This window comes from Anticarsia gemmatalis, chromosome 14 (genome assembly GCF_050436995.1).
Source record: "Anticarsia gemmatalis isolate Benzon Research Colony breed Stoneville strain chromosome 14, ilAntGemm2 primary, whole genome shotgun sequence".
Classification (NCBI taxonomy): domain Eukaryota; kingdom Metazoa; phylum Arthropoda; class Insecta; order Lepidoptera; family Erebidae; genus Anticarsia; species Anticarsia gemmatalis.
Window position 1 is genome coordinate 8,633,934 of NC_134758.1, and position 21,284 is coordinate 8,655,217.

The window sequence follows — 21,284 nt, forward strand, 5'->3', positions numbered from 1 at the left end:
CAAACCAAAAACAAGTACATATTGTAACCTTAGTTTCAAATTCCATATAAGACAACGTTTTCCAATCACAGATTGTAATCATCATGTCGCATAGTTCGCGTAACTTACAAATTCTGTAACGAATTCAGATCGGATCTGTATAATCTATCGAGTTTCTCGGATTAATTAATGCACTCTGTACCGAGACTGGCTGTGAAAGTGGTCTCAACTAGTGCCAATGGCTGGCTATTATTCATGTTCCTACGATTGTTTGTGTAGATTTAGAGCACGCGTAACTGCAGTTAGATGTTCACTATAGTCTGACAACTTAGATTATAGCGCAGTAGTCTTCTTCTTCGTATCGTATGGTTAGTGGTCAACCCTCCCAAAGGCCTTTGACGTGGCTTAACAACTGTTATATTCATTGACAACAACGGGGATCGAAGCACGGAGACACCCAGTTTAAACATCACTGTGCGGTCACCCATCTACTGAATGACCGCGAGAATGGTTGCTTAACCGACCGGTGAGCGCCTCTAGTAGTAAATAGTTAGTATTAAGTAGAGTGCCTTGTATGCAGCGTTCGCGGCTGTCGGAGGTATACAAAATTCTAAATTAAGTACATCAGAGACACAAAGGCTTATGCAGCTGAGTTGGTGTTCCGGAATGGTTATTTATAATCTAGATAAATCTTTCATACTACGGTCTCTACTAAGTTGTCAAACTATAAAATAGGAGCTTGTTTTGCTTACGAATAAGTACCGTACACCATTTCCGTTAAGTAGATGGTTAATAATGAGGGATATTTTGAAACTGGACTATTCTAGTGTTTGTTTGTTTGTCGTATGGTTAGTGGTCAACCTAGTGTCAAAGTTGTTCAAGCCGCCCGAGAAGGCCTTTGACGTGGCTTAACGACTGTTATCTTAGTAGACAACAACCGGGACCGACTTTTAACGTGACCTCCGAAGCACGGAGACGCCCAGATCAAATACCACTAGGCGGTCACCCATCTATGGAATGACCGCGCCAACGGTTGCTTAACCCACAGATCGTTTACCAACCGGTGAGCGCAACTGGCTATGGGCGCCTCAAAAAAACTATTCTAGTTATCAACAAGGTGGTATGGACATCATATTATGCCAATTACAGAGATATAACTAGCTTGGTGGTTTTGGCTAGCGTGGTGGATTCAAAGTCTAATCCCTCTCTCATTTCCAGAGGTATTACATAAAGAGGTTTATCACCTCGGGCGAGTTTTTTAAATTGATAATACTGAATATTGCTGAATACGCTTCATACAGATAATTAGATCATCTTTCCTGCCCTTAGCTTTATCATGATCGATAATCAGATTATATTGCACATTTACTGAAAAAACTGCAATAAATCTGGTGTGTTATTAACAACGTTGCTTCAACGTATATCCGTTCAATTTACTGTAATCCATGAGTTATTCCCTTAATTAAATGAAAATTTAATGTTATTATTTATGACTTTTTTATAAAGAACTTTATCGATGTGATAAATCAATGTAAATCGTTTTTCCATGCTTACATCAATAACTACGGCATTACTCTTTTATTTCTGTAGATGCAGTTAGAATACTTTTTCCCATTACATTTAAATTTCTTAAAATTTGTATCTTTGAAAGACAAAATTATGTCAATCATTATAATATTGTCGTTATGTATGGCAATCTGTGCAGGAAGATGAGCAATGCAAACGTAACGCAACCTTATCAAACCTTTATAACGTGGACTAAGAATTGATATGCATTTACGCAAGTATTTCAATACAAAAAAGACACGACAATCAAATACAAATAAAAGTTTCAAATATTCTACGTATGTTAGATACAATCAAATACTTTTAACATAATAATATATGTTAGAAGAAGCAATATTCACCATCCGAGGGCACCAAGTTACGAGTTCAAGGTTTCGAACTTACCTGAAAAAGAAACACATTTACAATCAATAACAAATCATTTTTTGAGCACATAAGTACTTGCAATAGGTCAGTTTGCGGTTGTTATAAGTGCTAAGTTAATAAGCATAAACTTTTCAGCTTGATTTTGATACCACAAGAGAAAATGTTGCAACACATTATCTTTCTATGGAACGGATTTTAGAATGTCATGTAAAAATGTATGTACATAGTTGAAAAATTCCCTCAGGACTAGGATGGTTTTATTCTAGTCGATTACGGTAGTTGGATGAAAGGCTATGTTGATGAATACGGTTATTAAAATAAAATTTTAATTAATTTTGGACAATTCACACACGGTCATTTGATTCCAAACTAAGCAGAGCCTGTACTATGGTAACCAAATAACTGATAAACAAACTTATATATTTCTAAATATATACTTATATATATAAATTGATAACCAGGCTCAGAACAAATACACGTGCTCATCACACAAAGATTTGTCCCCAGTGGGATTCGAAACTACCACACGCAGCGCTACGGTTTTTGCGGCGAGATGACCGCTAAAACCACTGCGCCAAACGTGCAGTTATATGTATGAAGTTTTCAGATGCTGTTTTATTTCATACTAGCTGACCCGGCAAACGTTGTTTTGCCATATAAATTTAAAAAAATATAGTTTCTCTTAGTGGTGTGAAAAATAGATGTTGGCCGATTCTCAGGCCTACTCCATATGCTCACCTAATTTCATGAGAATCGGTCAAGCCGTTTCGGAGGAGTATGGCAACGAAAACTGTGACGCGAGAATTTCATATACCTATTAGATTTTGTTAATTAAATGCGCAAGAAGTGATAAAAATTAATTCTGCGAGTATTATGTTGAACGTAGAATCAAACATTTGCGTTATTAGCATTTACATTAGATATTAACTGACATATTTATGTGAATTCTTACTTAAGATAAGTAAAATTACATAATGCATTTTAGTATCGAGAAATAAACCTATTATTACTACATATTCAGCTCAAATAACAGACTAGAAGCATTAAGAAATTTGAATAGAAATATACGCATGTGTCTGATTCATTTTAATTTGATTTTACGATGTCAATAAAATGTTATCACTCTAGTGAACTTTAACAAATGGTCCATTGATCTGAATATAAACTATTCAAATTTGGTTATTGTTATTTAATTCATATTTTCAGTTAATAGATTTTTTATTTTTGTTTTAGTTCAAGAAATGTATTATTACATTTTGCAAATTGTTTTGCAAGAGTCATAAAGAAAGAATTTACATGTAAATGACAAAATGTTTTTATGGCTATTAACCCAATATAATTGCTTCATATTATTTCCTTTAAAGCTATTTTCTTTCCATTTTTTTTATCCAAATCTTTGTTTTTCAAATTAAATTGTTTCTGTTCAAAGGACCTTTAATATGCTTTCTATTTATCTTGGTATAGTAGCATTAAAATATATTATATATTCTTTGATTATAGTTAAAAGAGATCTAAAGTAGACTTTGCATTGTAACAGTCTTAGCAACAGATCTAATACGGTGACAATGCAACCATTTACTTAGAAACTGCAATAACACAAATCTATACAAACTTTGCCTTACTCTATGGAAATCATAAATAATCCTGATTTCTAGTGCTCCACCGTCGCCGTCGTCCTAACGAGTTAGTTACGTTCCGTTTTTTCAAACGTACTTAATAAGCAGTGCATTGCCCAAATCTAGCGATGTCTGTAATATTTGACTAAATAAATATGTGTGGAAATGTGGACACACCTATTTGAGTACTATTTAAGTTAACTCGGTATAAGGACATGCGGTTTTTATGTATTTCGGTCATTGAATATTGATTTATATATTGCGCACATTTTTTTAGTTTTTTGGCAGTATATTCTGCATTTTTTTATTGACACTCAAATATAAAATGTTTTTTTATTTAGCCTATGTCAAGGTAAAAGTCTTTTCCGTAGACTTCAATACCCTTCAGTTGGAAGATAACCCCATCTCCGTTCGGACCCGCTCCGTCTCCGCCGACTATTTTTTACTTAGCTTATTAATATTTCACCCCACACTCTTCATATAACGCATGATGTGTTTGACTTCAAGTGAGGCTTTCTCACAAGGATTGCTTCGAAATTGTACTTGGCTAATACATCAAAAGAACGTAGTCTTAACCTCAATTAACGATTATGCTTTCAATCGCTCAACTTATTGTAACAAAAGACAAAAACACTATCGTAATATGCGGTAATCGAACTTGGCCTTACTTGCTCACAACCGATAAATCCGTTACAAATTAGCGCCTACCGATTACTGTTATGCAAGTCATTCAAGCACTAATTATTTCACTATTATTTTGTTTCATTTGCTCAGTGTCAATTAGTTGTAAGTGACTTTAGACGCTAATTCCGTCTTTTTTTAAGTTATTTTTCTTACTGTATCTAACGAGTTGAAATTGTTTATTAATACTTTACACGAAAGTGTCAACCCTTTTGCTATTGACAGCGTCAAAGGTTGCTTAACTTCACTGAGATCCCGGGTTCGATTTTTAGTTTCAATTTTTTTAGAATATTTCTCAATAGTTTGGTAGCGTGCTTGTTATAGCAACACGCTCGCCCCCTATTACATGGGACTATATTAGTATACCTTTGTCTACATGTATGTGTGACTGCAACCGTCTTTAATCTAACAATTACCATATAATATGTGTTTCATATTACATATTTAAAACATAAAACTTCCACGCACACTGTCGCAATGTTCGAGCATCTAGTTCACTTATATTAGTGCACTTTTAAAAGTAAAACATTTAACGTTTCGTTTTACGTAAGCGTACCAATCGTAACGCACTGTTTCCAAGATACGATTTCTTAATCACATGGCTAAGATTTATAACATGCTCATAAATTTGCAATTAGCGTTTTGAAAATATGCCTATTTCTTTATGTTGAATTTTATTTCCTACTACAATTACATATGCGAACGTTTTTAAGGATTTATGTGTGTTATCTATTTTGCGAAAAATCTTCAGAACATATTCGAACATTTATAATGATTAAAACTGTTTATAAACTGGATTAACATATGTAATACATTATACTGGGCAATCTTTTCAATCTTATAAATGCGAAAGTTCGTTTGTATAGCTTTTGTATTTTGTAACACTAACACAAAACTATTGAATCGTATTTTGATGACATTTGACAAACAGATTCTTTACGCCTAAATAATTACGTACCAATAAGATACTTTTTATTTCGGAAAATCTATTCACATGAGCAAAGTCGCCAGTAGAAGCAAGTGTTAAAAAGCACATAAATTATACATAATTTGTGTTGTTTTCGTGATTTTCTTTTTACCGTCTTGCGATTTGTAGACCATGAAATGTTGTCTAGTTTAACAAAGATCTTTATCATCTGATTAAGTAATTGAGTAATTGTATGATGATACTTATTATTTAATGTACTCTGATTGTTCTGTTTAACTTACGAAATATTATTACTTAAAGAGTAGATTTGAATTTAATCTGATCTTTGTTGCTTTAACTTATTGCGAAAGAGGTAAACGTTATTACTATTTCTAGACAGGTAATCATGAGTAGACCTACTTTATAAAATTATGGAATTACGTTAGGTAACCAGCTGACTATTAAATTGCCAGACTATCCTAGCTAAGGAAACTATTTTTTTATAAAGATGATTCTTTGATCTCTACCTACCTATAGGAAAAAGGCCTGATTTTATGTATGCATGTATGTTTGTATGTATGATTAGTGGTTTAGAAGTTATGAGGGGACAGATGAGCACAGATAATAAGATACATAAAAAACTACTAGCCAAATTCTTGGCATTTTTCAGTAAGATTTTAGTCAGATATTTAATTTAACAGAATAATTATCATCAATAGCCTATACCAGTCTGCTGCTAGACTTGGACTTCTCCAATTACACGCCATTGAGCACGTTCTTCGGTCTATCTCACCCATCATCCTTTGAAAAATGAATTGTTGAAATAACCGTAGTCATTTTGGTATTAAAACACTTATATTATTTGTACATAATAATATTGAGCAACGTAAAACAAAAAGGTCATAAGTATAAACAATACATACGTAACAAAATGCTGTTAAGTAATTAGAGCCCTTCTATTATGTCCGTAGGCTTTTAACATAACTGTTGCACATCGTAAATAATTATTTGTTTATTACTTATATTACACAAATGATAATAAATTTGTTTTGTGTAAAAATAATGCTCAACAAAAGACTTTTATATTTGTTTTTTTGTAACTTTACGCCTGTTATACACGAAAGTAAGCAGAGAAGTATGAAATGCAGCCATGTTAAGCCCTTAGTAGTGCTAATCCCATGTTATAACAGAATGTACGACTTGGAAATCGAACCAGAAACCTCGTTCTCGGTGCAGACATTTGTGATGTTTATTTATTTAGGACAACTAACAAAGCATACACCAGGAATGAGTATATAATAGGATACATACGTAAAAACTTAAAATTAGTGTTGCCTCAATTAAAGGCTGCCTCGACATGGAAAGTAATTTGATAATAGATCAAAGCAGATCGATGAGACCGATTAAGTATAGAAAATCCATGAAACCTACCGTAGAGTGATTATTTGCTCTCCTATCGTTACACATAAAAGCACTAAAGTTGGGAATGTAAAGCGCTAAGTCGTTGGTTAGGATTTAAGAGAGCATCGAGTTAAACAAGCTGTGGCACTAGGTTTCCAATAAACAGAACAAGTTGGTGTAACATCGATTTTATAGGAGCGTAAAGTTAAAATAGTGGGTTTAGCACAGTTTAAGCTGGTTAGAAAGTTTCTTATTAGGGACTATCACCTATCTAGGAGATAAGAAAACAGTTAACCACAAGAGCTTTTCCGTGACTACATTATCACACCAAAGAATTGCTTGCACGTGGGCTGTTCAAAATTACGCAGAAAATTACTTTTTAAAAGTGTCTTGTACTATGAAGGAAATACATTGTGTCAATTCAAATTTTAAATACGCTCTGGTTTGTAATATAATCTATATTGTATATTTAGTAATCTTAAGGGTTCATGTTCAACGGATTATTATAATTTAGTTCGATTATTGCGTTTCTTGTTTCCAAGTTTGTAAATAATGTTATTTCTTGAAATCTTAAGCTCATCCGTGAGTTTCTCATTATTAAATAATCACTAGTAAGACCTAAATGAACACCAGTATTTTCCAACACCTTGCACTTTAACCATCGTATCTATTATTTAATTCAAATCCAATCTAACCGCTTGACGTTTCGATTTACCTCTGACCACACCGAAGATAGATCGATTGACCTATAAAAAATGCGTGAAAAGTCACATAAAATTGATTAATGGCTAATATTTCTAGATAGAATCTAGGTATGCAGTTACAATATCATTGTTGTATCATAAGATTGACGACTATGTTATTAAGTGTTCTTCGCGAATTTCATAATGAATGGAAGGCTAGCACGCGAAGGCCAGAGATGAGAATGGTGTACATATTTGTAGTTGTATGGAAACGAATATGTACTGTACAATCCAATTATATTATGATGTAAGTCATTGTAAGTAATTGTGTAGGTGTAATTTGTAATCATTTTGTTAGCAATACTTGCGGATGAATGCTATTTATTGAGGCGAAGAAGTCAAAAAGCCTTGACGAAGACTTCAAAAAACGATATGGAAATTGCAAATCTTATGTGAATTTGCGGTCAAAACATTCTTACAATGGTAAAGACAACCATATCACACACTGCGATACTACAACTAAAGAGAGAAGTAAAACATATTTTATGCGAAGAAGAAAAATATTTAGTTTACAATACAAATATTAAGAGGCAAGCGAGGATGTTTTTGAACATAGAGCAATTAAAAAACAAAGTTGACAAATCACATCAATCATTTGTTACCTAACAGTGGAAACTGCAGTGTTTATAACTGTTATAACTGCCCTCATCGTTATATCTGTCATAAAAACTGTTATTATAACCGTTGCAGTAAATGCATGGAATCGAGTGCGGATATTGCGAAATGGAATAAGTGCACGCAAAATGTTCACGTCTCGCGGAATCGTTTTAGATCTCTTATAGAGAAGTAAGAGTCTATCCGGTAAATTGCCTCTGTACGGAGATGTAGAGAATGTTTAGTATTATTTATTCTGGAGATATTTGTTATGTTACAAAGTTACTAGTCCCGGTCTTAGTTTTCTGTAGACATATTGCTTTCCCAATAAGCAATATAGTGGTTATTAAAAAATACTCTTATAAAGGAAAAACAAAATTAAAGTAACTGTGTAACTTTGGATTGCATACGTGACAAAAATGCTTCAAATCTGAAATTCTTCAGTCTTAAGCCAGGCATAGTAAGAATGGGTCCACTGCAGATTGATTTTAAAAAAGCCCTTGGTCATTGTTAGTTTTTAATGTGTAATTAAAAAACCATCAAAGTATGTAGTCGCCGTCTTCCATATCGCGTGATTTTATTCTCTCATAAATATTATAACAGAGAATACATAAAAAAAACAATACACAGAAAACTCTAAAATTAAACTCACGCATCACGCGGTGACACGTGAAAAGGTCACGAAATAAATAAACACAATATTCATCGCAACAGGAGTCAGGACGTAAACATGGAACAACAGAACTGTAATACATTTGCTCTGTTCACGTACAAAGTGTAAAAGCCTCCCTTTATCCACCAAGAACTTCTGGAAGGCCTTTGTGAAATGTCAAAATAAATATTAATAACTAGGACGCCGCTGTTATAATAATTTCCCGCGGGTATACTACTACTTTTTCATGTAGTCTGGGTAAGATGCCAATACTAGGGACCGCAATGACAGTTTTTTTTCTTTTTGAGTTTTTAATCTTGACTGCAGACCGACATCTTAGTAGAGCTATGTATGCAAGGTTTGCTGCTGGCAAAGGTATAAAAATTTAGAATTTAGAGCGTCAATGAGGTGCTGGTCTATGCAGCTGACGGGGGCCTATGTGACTACTTTAATTAGTCTACATAAATCGTGCATGCTAACACTCTCTATTAAGTTGTTGGACTACTGTTTATGAAAAGGTGTGTCTTGCTATACCAATAATGTATTTGTATAGATGTTGAAGGAAATAAATTCCTCCATGATAGAAATAGGTAATGTTAGTTAAATGTCATTAGGAAAGAGCGTTTTTATTCATAGTCACATGCTTTTTAACGTCCTTAAGTGTAATAAAATTCTGTTTTTAATAGGTAATTAACTAAAATGAAAAGAAATCATAGCATCTTAATTACTTATTAAGTTCATTTTTACCTTATTTTAAATCGAAAACGCAAGAAAAATAAAAATATCATTAGAAGCAAAAAATAGAGAATCCACAGAGCTTTTCTTATATTTTTACGAACTTTTATAGATGCAAAAGAACTATTACATTAAGATGATAATAAGGTCACTCAATAACACTTGCTTTTTAGTTCTATAACCAATAAAACTATTCTAAATTTTAATGGTAAAATAATAGCACCTATCTGATGATATACTTTATATAAAAACCTAGGCGCTGCATCTAGGCAGAAATTCAAACAAAATGATTGTGGGGTCAACCGGACTTAACAGAAAAATCTAGAAATATGTTTTTATAAGTAAGTATTTGTTTGCTTAGGTCATGTAGGTCCTAGAAGTATCACCTAGGCACTAAATATAGGCCACTATAGTCTGACAACTCAGTGAAGAGTTTTGGCATGGATGATTTATCTAGATTTCGAATAATTTGGTGTGATTCCAAAGTAACGCAGGTGCAAAAAGCCGTCGACCGTTACCTGCAATTACCTGACGATGTTTTAAATCCTAAATATAGTGTACCTAACCGAGCCTATAAGGCTCTATACTAATTTATTGAACTACCATAGTAACGCGTAAGATCCTGCTGAAAACTACAGTTAAGCTGTACATTCACTCCTTTTCACAGTTCCGTTAAATGATTTTCTGTACTGATTGGTAGAAACGCCACAGTGAATGTCAATAAAATATAGCTATATGATATAACGCATGTGATAACTTTCACATTTTAAACGAACTGTAATTAACACCTCGCTCATGAACTACAAATAATATAATAGACACGTTATTTACCTTTAATCAGTTACTAGATATTATCTTCGGACTTTAAATTATAATGCATGCAAGCTATTTATTTTAATATGTAAAGAAAGTATGCTAAGTCGAACGTGAGGATAGAAAGGTAACTTTCTTACAAGTACTTTGATCATAATGAATAAAATAAGCGTTATGGTTAACCATAAAACAAGCCATTATAAGGTAGTATTGTTTTGTTACCAACTATTGTGCGATGTTCGTAACTTTACCAACAATAGCAGTTTGTAAATTTACGCAAGCCGACGAACGGCAAACATGGGCATTATTTAGCTGCAAGTTATTTTTTTGTAAGCTTTTCCTGTTTCGTTGCTACTCTTTGAATGCTTTTCGGTTCGAAAAAGTGCTGCGGCATTAATCATAGGTCGGCTTAACCTAGTTTCTGGAATAATAAAGTTCGTGTTATGCGCCATATCAACATATTTGGGGTTCTTATAATTCGACTCACGAGTAGAAAATCAATACAGCCATATTGCTTCTTTTTTTATAACGATTTTGCAGTACCCTTTACAAAAAAAAAATCTTTCATATGCAGTCCTTTCGTGCATATTTTTGTTACAATAAAATTTGTCAAGTACCTAAGTATTTTACGTAATATCTCCATGCAAATATCATTGTAAAGTTTGCGGTTTGGGCTCTTCTCCTTCATAATGGTTCGTTGAAGCTTAAAATGTTTCATAAGAAATTCGCTCCGTACACAACCACTACAGATTTATAACAGAATAATCTTTGATTTATGTGCACTCCTCGCCTCATCGGCTTACGAAATATCGAAGATTGTTGGACCACTCGATAAAATCGAAGAAAGTGTAAATGTAGTAGCGATATGAGCAGTCCAATGACTATAATTAATCAGCGGCTTTCAACGGCTTTGTAAAAAATCTACATAATAAGGTGATAATTTATGTTTTATTGCACTTTAAGTTTCCTGTAGTATTGTGAGATTGTATTTCTCTTTTTTTATTTGTTATTGGGCGTTGTCGGGAAGCAACATTTTGATCAATCACGCAAATAGTTAATGCTATATTATAGATTGTTTTAAAAATAAGGAGACAAAATCTGTAACATGGGAAGCCGCAAAAAATATAAACCTCGATAGAATAAGACTAAAACTACTATAATATAATTAATTAAGTTTGATAATACTCGATGCGTATGGTGCCAAATAAATTCATGTCTCAATTTCGCGATCAATTTTTACTAGCGGTAACCAAAACTTTTTTCATGGCGATCGTCAGTAATGTGTGGAAAGTGTCAGTTTACGGATGTTTAGGTCATCGGTCACCGCGGTTTGGACCGTGACACAGACATTCAACACGCCCACGTATCGCTGGAATATTATTCAACTATGTAATCAATGCTACATATAAAGTTCTTGAGAACTTTCTGACATTTTAGGGTCTAACTACCGAATTTATCTGTAGGTGGAAGAAATTAATACTTTTTTCGTAGTAGGAAGTGTGACTTACTTTCATATTTTATTTCAAGAAATATTAAAAACTAGCTGACCCGCGCAATTTTTCAAATCGGACCTGTAGTTCCTGAGATTAGCGCGTTCAAACAAACAAACAAACAAACAATCAAACAAACAAACTCATCAGCTTTATAATATTAGTATAGATGTATGTATACGCTCATAATGTCACATAGCGTAACCAAAGGCGTAAGCAGAGGAGTATGTATATATGTAAATTTCGCCATTAACAATGTTAGTCCCAACTCCCATGTTATACAGGGTGAGTTAATGCCTACTTAAGCTTAGCTTGCTTACCTAGCAGCAATATAATTGCAATATACCGGGGCAACTTACCAAATTGCTGTAATTGAAAAAAAATCTTGTTAAATTAGAAAAACCTATACCCAAAACCTGAGTCCTCGTCAGCACCGACAAACCACAGATTCATAACGTATAAACTTTGATTTTCATAGTAGACCTATTTCATACTTTAAAATAACTTGTGATTTTTAAAAAGCAATCCAATTTTTGACAATTCTGCCTCAGACTCATAGAGTTCAAGGCTTTTTGTGATATCAGAGGTCAAGAATACACCTACATACTTAATGATGTAGACTTTTAGAATTTTTTATAGTCTGAACATATAGATGAGTTTTTTTGTTCAACAACTTGTTAGTTAATTATGTCGTCTCGCACCTATTTGATAGGTCAGATACATCTGCTCATAAGAAATAGAAAAATATAGGATATCTAAAAATCGATTTTATTACAAACAGTTAAGGACTAATAAAAATGTAGTTTCATCGTAAAAGTGTAAAAAAGTCATACAGATTTCCGAATTTGCAATTCAAATGTAATGGGCAAAGATTACATGTAGGTATTCGACAAGGTCGCAAAGCTTAGGCTCCTTATACTACAAAGTCTATTTATAGATTTTTTTCCACCTATTGACCTACCTTAAAAGCTATTAGCGACAGAGAAAAAAATAATGTTGTGAATATTTTTTTTCTTTTCTTTTTCTATGCTAGATTAAGCACATTTTGATTATTTACAAAATTTCACACAAAAAGGACATAATAATATTAATAACAGCAAAAACTAAAACTTAAGGCATCTAGGTTATCAGAGGATTCTTTTTTAATACCTACTAGTAAAATAGTTCTTATATCTATAATGTTATTAACGATTTTTTTGACGTTGCTTAAGGCACAATACCTATCTACTTAAAACGTCAATCAAAAGTCACTTTACGTGCACGCAGACAAATAAAAGTCTCACTAGATGCAGCTGAATACCAGTATTTTACATAGAGCAACTGCCAAGAAAATCCTCAACCCGGTTACCTGGGTTTGAACACGACACCCCTCAGTAAGACTGATTGTCAGACTTTCAAGCTTCTGACTACTGTTAACGACTGTCAAAGATCTTTGAAAATGACAGCCGGTACCCACAGTTTTAACATGCTTTCACGAGGACCTTGACACGTATAATATGGCCATCCATCTACGAAACAACCTCACCATTGTGGCTTAACTTCAGAGATCGATCCGTGCGGCTGTTACTTAGTCAAACTGCCTCTGTGGCGCGGTCGGTAGTATATGCGACTGCGGTGCGAGAGGTCTCGGGTTCGAATCCTGGGTCGGGCCAAAAAGTTTTTTCTAAGATTTTCTGTCAATAATTTCTTAGAGATTGCCCGGAGTTAGGAAGTTGAGGTCGAAGACCTCCGTGCCTCGGAGAGCACGTAAAGCCGTCGGTCCTGCGCCTGACCTCTCACTGGTCGTGTCGGTTATCCGTCCCACCAAACTATGAGCGTGATGGAATAGAGAGTGTACCTGTGTATTGTGCACACACTTGGACACTATAAACAAAGTCCTGCACAGATGGCCAGTTTCAATGAAACTGACCGCCGTAGCCGTATATCGGCTAGGAGGACATTATTATATATTATTACTTAGTCACGAGCTTCTCTACATTTGAGTGTGTGTTCAGCCGTTATTAAAGAATGTAGTTCAGTACGGCAAGGACGACGGGTCTCATCGAACGCACTGGATATTCTAGTCCACAACTACAATAAACTACATCTATATAGGTAACTCAATAAACGTGATAATGAATCAACAATATTAATGATTGTTGACTACATATTTGCATAGATAAACAAATTATTTACAAGTGGTATACATTTTATGCATTTTGATCTAAATATTTTGTGTTTAGTAGGTTGCATATACCTATGTTTATTTTATAAAAGGAACCTTAAAGGCAGTAAGGTATATGTAAGTGTTAAGTAAAATATATTTTTATTTACAGGTTTTTTTTAAGTTATGGACGAGCTTAGATATCAAAAGCAAACAAACACGTTATAGATAAAATTTTGCCAAGTCAAGAATGCTAAAATGATGACGATTTTACGACCACAGACAACAGTGAGATGCATGTAAGCCCTTACGACGAGACATGTTGCTCTACAAACGCATTATTATCAGACCGATTCAAAGAAAAATTTTAAATGTTATAATTTAATAATGGCTACCCCCCTACTCTACTCTATCAACTCCGCCTGCACTATAAAGCCTACCTTTAATCCTTCGGGGTCGACTCTATCAGGACTCTATCCTGCTACTTATACCATATACTTAGGTATACCATACTTAACCTAATTTATTCAGGCGTTAAAACGTGAAAGAAGGTCAATCACCCCGCCTCCTCCAATCATACCTGCAACTTTATCCGTATTGAAAAAAAAAATTGATAACAATAATTACCGGCGAACACCATAGTTTATCCATTTTTTCGCATGAGTTAATACGGTTATTGAATGTACTACTCATATACCTAAATATATACGTTGCGTTCGTAAGATTGCATACGATCAAGAGCCGACACCGAAAGTCTTTGTTGCTCCATGATTGATTTGATTGATTGAAATGATTCAAGGTTAATGCAACCACTAATCTTCTTTATAAACGTTGTCACACATTCGTCTTGTTTTATTACTGCAATGTTGAAACCTTTATTAAGTAGTTACAAAGCCTATTTAACCGGCTACAAACTAATGAGAGTACATCGTGTTCTCATTGACGTACAATAATAATGATCGCAATTGCAAACGCTATTCTATGAGAATCGTAATGATTTATCTTTTATAATGCCTGTTATAAATTATACTTAACATTATTGATATTAACTGAATGATTTATTGTGCAGTTAACAATTTGTAGTTAGGAAATAAAAGGTACCTAGGTCTGTATCAATAACAGCCATGATTTTTTTTTTTCAAAATGGTGGTTCGCATTCAAATTTAGAACGTAAGAATGTTTACGGCTAGGGTTATTCGGTTTTGACTATGGCATACATTATTCAGCCTAATGGAATTTAAAAATATAAGCGTGTTTTTAGTAACATATTTTATTCACGTATGTTACGTGTTTTAAAAGTGTATTTTACGTTAATTTGTACTCTAAACATTGATTCTCACACTCCAATTAAATGGTATTTAGAATACTAAGTTCGGATATCTGACCGCTAAATAATCGTGATCGGATACACAATGAGGACGACCATGCAAAAAAACTAATGTATGTTTTTTTTGTTTCTAATGAAACTAATAAAATAAAGTAGGTAGGTAGGTATTAATATCATGTTGATTAAAGCCTCAATTTCAAATATTTTTTGACCTCTAAGATTATTTTGAGCTGTTAAAATTATACTTTTATTTTTATTAATCGTAACATTGTTTTGATACAACAAGTAGAAAACATACATTCTAGAACAGATGAACGTAAACATATTTGTGGCACACGAATTCCTTTTTTTAGGGCAAGTTCCATAGCTTATGAATAACTGTTTAATACCTACCAATCTTGTAGATGAATCGACAGCAAATGTATGAGAGAACTGGCAAAATTGTTAAGTTATCTGATACTTAACCAGGAGTAGTGAAACTATAGTCCACAGTTATATAAGAAGTGCCACTATAACCTTAATATTTTCAATAACCTTCAATGCAAGAAAGGCATAAGTGATCATAAGTTATTATCTACTTATGCCATTTTTCAAATGAGCGATATGTCGGTTATGATTGTGGTAGTAGGATGCTCAAAGGGTTTGCTTTCACGTTGTCAGCACAAATAGAAGCCACAAAGCAGAGCCTTCCCGACAACCACATCCGCGCACAAAAAATGGCTGCCTACTGATTTGGGTCGCGTTTGCGAGAAACAGTATCGTGACTAAAAACTTCTTGCATGCTACAGAACCGATTCAGTTTAGTGATGTAGGAACTATGCATGATTTTATATTATTCGTTAAATTTGTGGCAAAGAAATGTACCCTAAGATAAAAAAATGTTATTCTTCATATCTCATAACGTCTTAGTCCAGTTTTCTCCACTTTTGGATGAAATTTTGTCAGCAGCTTTTAATACATTTGCCGTTACATTATCCAGGAGGTAGGCTATCCGACACTTATTTCTAAACTTAGAAACTGGCTTTTATTTCCTTTCTCACTTATCTATACTAATATTATAAAGCTGGAGAGTTTGTTTGTTTGAACGCGCTAATCTCAGGAACTACGGGTCCGATTTGAAAAATTCTTTCAGTGTTAGATAGCCCATGTATCGAGGAAGGCTATAGGCTATATATCATCACGCTACGACCAATAAGAGCAGAGTACCAGTGAAAAATGTTACAAAAACGGGGAAAATTATGATTCTCTTATGTGACGCAAGCGAAGTTGCGCGGGTCAGCTAGTCTATAATATAAATCACTCCCTATTTTTGAAAGTAGCCTTTATAAAAACATTTTTGTTACGGTATTTTACAAATTATTTGTTTACCTACACGTCAACGTTTAACTATGTTGACGTAATTTTCAAACAAGGTATCGTAAGTAATTTAACGACTTATTTAAACCTTCGTTTACTCAAATAGGTAAAACGTCCTCGTAAACTCCGTTATAGTAATGTTTAAACTTTATAAGTATGTTCCCAACAAACTGTTTTGAATCATCGTTAGTTTTCCGTGTTTTCATAGGACATTGGAATATCTTCATTGACGAAAATATATCAAGAATCTATGCACATAGTTTCACTCACTATAATTTAGTTAATAACAGAGCATTGACCCGGAATTTTGCCATCATTCTGGCATACAATGTTGAATGTAAATTTATTGTGCATAGACCTAGCTACATAAGATTTTTTAAGAAATTCTTAAGGCATTCTATATTCTATTCTATTCATTCCTCACGTACAGTTCCATTCTACTGTTTAATTTCAAGCGTAGACGGCAAAAAAACATAAGTTTAAAAATGTGTATTCTATAAACCACAAGCAAAATAACTATCGGTCTCGAAGTGATGGTTGAATCTCTGCTATATGTTTTGTTATGTTTTACCTATAAATTGTCAGAAAGATCGATTGTTTGTGTCATCTGTTTTAGTACACTGATTCTTCGTTAAAATACCAGAAAACGATCACATAACTTAGGCTTTGATGAAAAAATCGTTTAAGTTGCAGCTAGATATTAATGGCTTAAACTTTTGGTAGTGACTAATAAATGTATCGTTTTAGGATACGGTCTTTGTCTTACGAATTTATATAAAACAGAACTAGAAAACATGACTCAAATGCTCAAGTATTTATTTATGAACAAGAACATATTAAATAAATTAGCACATCGTTAAAAATATGTTCAATATTGCGCGAGTTTCTCGTTTGTATTTAGTTAGAGGCTTGTCATTCGTCCTACACGTATGCAAAATATCGTGTAGGCCTTATTTTAACTGGCCGAAAGGATATAGCATAATGTCAGAGCATCTTACTATCGTGCCTAATTCAATGTCATTCGTGATACAGGCAGGTTAAAGAATAGACAAAGCTTTTAAATTTTTAATCTACGTAACGTCTAACCTACCTCTGGATTATGCTCGATCGTATTTTTTTTTAACGGGTCTAGATTATAGAAAGCTATAGATCTACCTAATTCTCATATGCATTTGTGATGTTATGGTTTTTACGAATGCATGAATTTAAACAATATCGGTGATATAAGGTTTTCAAACAATACATAGCTTTAGTAGTGGAGATAAATGAACAATATGCTGTATGCTTCGTTGCGGGGACATGTTGTACTCAGTCCTTGAATAAAGACAATGAACCTGCAAGGCGAGTGGGATGCCCTCTAGCCAGATGTATCAACGACTAAAAAAATGAAGCAAGCCTGCGATGAACACATTTGCGGCATCGTAAAAGTCCCTGCATTGTAATTACTATATCTCGAACGATCCTAGTTCTTTTTATTCGATTAATAAGACCTGACCATGTTCAGAGAACTTTAAAATTTTCTTTATGCTGGAAAAGAAACTTGTACCTGTATTGCGACTACGTGGTTTTAAAACCTCTCAAAAAAGCCGCTCCGTCTTACCGTGAAATTGTATTATATAAAAATTCGACGTCTTCATAATTATGAAACCTGTTAATAAAACAGTAGCCATAAACAAGTGAAAGACTGGCAGCTACAAAAATATGTTCCTTTTTTAAATCTATTCTTATGTTTGTAATTCTAACCTTGCAGTACACGCAATGCAGCATACTATTTCTAGATTTTGGAATACAAATACTTTAATACCTACATTTCGTGCTTACTGTAATGTAAATGTCAGATTTCATAATCGCAATTTTGACATTTCACTTTTTTTACGCAAATTATTTATCGCTTACCGTATATTTACTGTGCCTATAAAACCGTTTGCTTCAGAATATTTTTTCTATACAAACATTGCGGAATCAGAGACATGTTTAATTAATTTGGATACGGTTCTAATCCCATTGGCGTAATCGCGTAGGTTTTGCGACATATCCTCCATTTAAGTAATTATTATTATATTATATGTGCATTATTGTATGTTCTACAACTTAATTAAAAACTTCGTTATGCTATATTATTTTGATTTTGCAGAAGCGACTGGTCGTCTAGAATCATGATATTTTGACAAACCAGTTGGTTTGACGACTAATAAATTATATTAGCAACAAAACATACTTATGTATTGAAGATGATATAATATTTAAAACCTAATGTTTTTCCTTGTATTTTTTAAGGAAAATGCAAAATGTCTTCATAAGTATAAATTATCTACGATATCAATTGAAGCTAGTTTTCCACTGAACACATTTACAAGTTAAAAAACGATTTATTTAATCCATATTGTTGAAAAATCAAACGTTTTTATTCCTTCTGAGTTTCGAGTAACCAATAATAATTATGATCGGTTTTATATCTTGCAAAAGCCTCCAAAGTCGTTGCGATACATTTACAAAAAACAGGAAATCAATACCACCTACTGTTGCCAAAAAATCTTGTACCGGACCATTTACGAACGAATTATACCAAGAATTGTAGATTAGAATAAAGCTACTCTGCCGGCGACCTTTTCAGATATTCCTAATTAATAATACTTCAGAAGTCAATGAACTTATAAACTTATATGCTGACAACTTTGAAAGTGTAAATCCGTGAACACGTTGAAAACATCCTTGCCTTGAACATCGTATTGTTAGACTTGATAATGAAAATATCAAATGCAAATAACGGAACTGCGCAATATAAGAATTTATCCATTGAGTCGATATCTTGCTTCCGAAAGAGAAATCACACCCACAGCGGTGTCACGAAAGTAAAAGTGGTGTTGCGTCCACTGTCAATCCGAAATGCTTTATTTATGCATTCTTATGTATATTACAGGCAATTACGTAACGTAGGACAGATAACTTGGTGCGTGCACTAGTATTTATCAAGGTTTTAAAGAAATAATTCACTTTTTACGTCCACTGGTCCGATTTGTCCCACTTAATCAGTGCAAAATTTAATCGAGTCGTTTTTGGCAAGTTAATGTCCGATTTTCTGTACAATCGAAGTGATACGCGACCCTGAATGTCACAACAATTTATTTATTGTTATCATTGATTTCAGGGTTAGTCATAATCTCGTAAATTAAATACAATTATGGTAGTTCAACTTAAGATAAAACTATAATTAATATTTAACGAAGTCGGATATTTATTGTATTCAAATACATTGTATCGTAATAAATTGTATTTGTTGACAACTCAACGATAAAACACGACAATCGTGAGATATTAAGCTTGTTATTAGAACATAAGTTAGTACCTGCTAGGATGTTTTTTAAAGGGGCCAATCAATTGCTATTATAATCATACATATCTACCAAAATTCTGTGGGTAAGATATATTTATTATATTTTTGCATAAGTATCTGATTATTTTTACAAATCGTCTTGATAGATAATTAAACGTGTGCTCCTGCATTTCATTTAAATATTGATTTAATATGATATAACTAAATGGATAAAAAATATGTTTATGACTGCCATGTATGTCGGCGTAACATCTCAAATGTTTTACGAAAGAAATATATTTTAAAAACGTGTTTCGTTTACATTAATATGTCATTTATAATCAGTATCAATTAAGGAAATTGTGCAAAATCATGTCCTTAAAATTGTGGTACTTATTAGATTATTTGGACAAAACAGCTCAATCATTATAACTTGGCAAAATAACTACTTAAATTCAAATTATTCGGTTAATATTAGTCAATATTTTTTTTAAAAAGTAGGCTGATATCATAAACTAATGATACAAAAACGTATGCAGTATTATTCAATGAGATGCATATATTTACAAAAATACATGTTTGCATAAATTGACTTCTATTGTCTAAACATCAACCGGTGTCATTGACCGATCTTGATTCTTTCAGTGACCTATTAATAATATTATAATTTTATTTATATCAATGTAAAATTTGTATGTAAAGTTGTACTTAATTAGTAAAGACGTACTGAAAATTAAACACCGGTAAGAGGATCTACATAACTATAAAACTTTCCACTTTCGAATCTTATTAAAACTAAAGTAATTAATTCTAATTGGCCTTATTATATTATTATTATACACAAAGCATCTTATAATTATTGTTATATAACATATACAATACAATCTAGTATTTACAAGGCTTATCTAAGTATTTAAATGCTTACTCACCAACATCTCTGTAATTGTTTGCTGTTCTTTGGGCATTCGCCAATATGACCAGCGACAACAGAAGCACACTAGGGACGTTACTAAAAATTAGTTTCATTTTTATAATTTAATCCTGTTCACTTTACGAACAACTGTAACACTTAATTTAATATATTTAAAATTTTGGTATAAAAATATTTAAATTGTGTTTTATAAGTTCGATATCATTTTCGCGCGAGCATCGACGGCCGGTGTGGTAGGAGCGTGCGTCGCAGCCTTTGGAAACTATACTGAGAGGCTGCGCGTGCGCAGGTGTATAGAGAAAGAACAACGTGAGTTCTTCGTTGATGGCGGACCGGTCGATGGCTTCGCGCGCTATCACCCGACACAACAAGTGCTTACACCCGGTCAGGTATTCGCGATACGCAGACATGTGATGGTCGATCGTATTATTATTAGAGCCTTTCAATGTGTGCGCTACTATTAAAAGCTTCTAGAAAATGAATTATTTTTTTACGATCTGCGATAAAATATAGTACGAATTCATAAGTTTATGTAAGCATTATTTTACGTTATTCAAATTAATAGGTATTTACTTTTTAATGTAAGTAGGAGACAAGTGTAACTTAAATTACACATCCACAATAATTTGAAAAAAATATTGTCAAAATTGTGTCTGATAAGTGTTATACTT

The 21,284-nt window shown here is 33.2% G+C and overlaps 1 protein-coding gene across 2 annotated transcripts in view; it reads right to left on the reverse strand.

Annotated features, from left to right (window-relative positions):
• tfc (Brevican core protein triforce) overlaps positions 1-20,925 on the reverse strand; it is a 91,024-nt gene extending 70,099 nt beyond the window's left edge. The window contains exon 1 of one of the 2 annotated variants that reach the window (XM_076122380.1): positions 20,612-20,925. In XM_076122380.1, the coding sequence (XP_075978495.1) occupies positions 20,612-20,708 (97 nt within the window). In that variant the 5' untranslated portion in view covers positions 20,709-20,925. The remainder of the gene's footprint in view (positions 1-20,611) is intronic. The other variant, XM_076122381.1, reaches the window with a different exon arrangement.
• Positions 20,926-21,284: the final 359 nt, after the last annotated feature.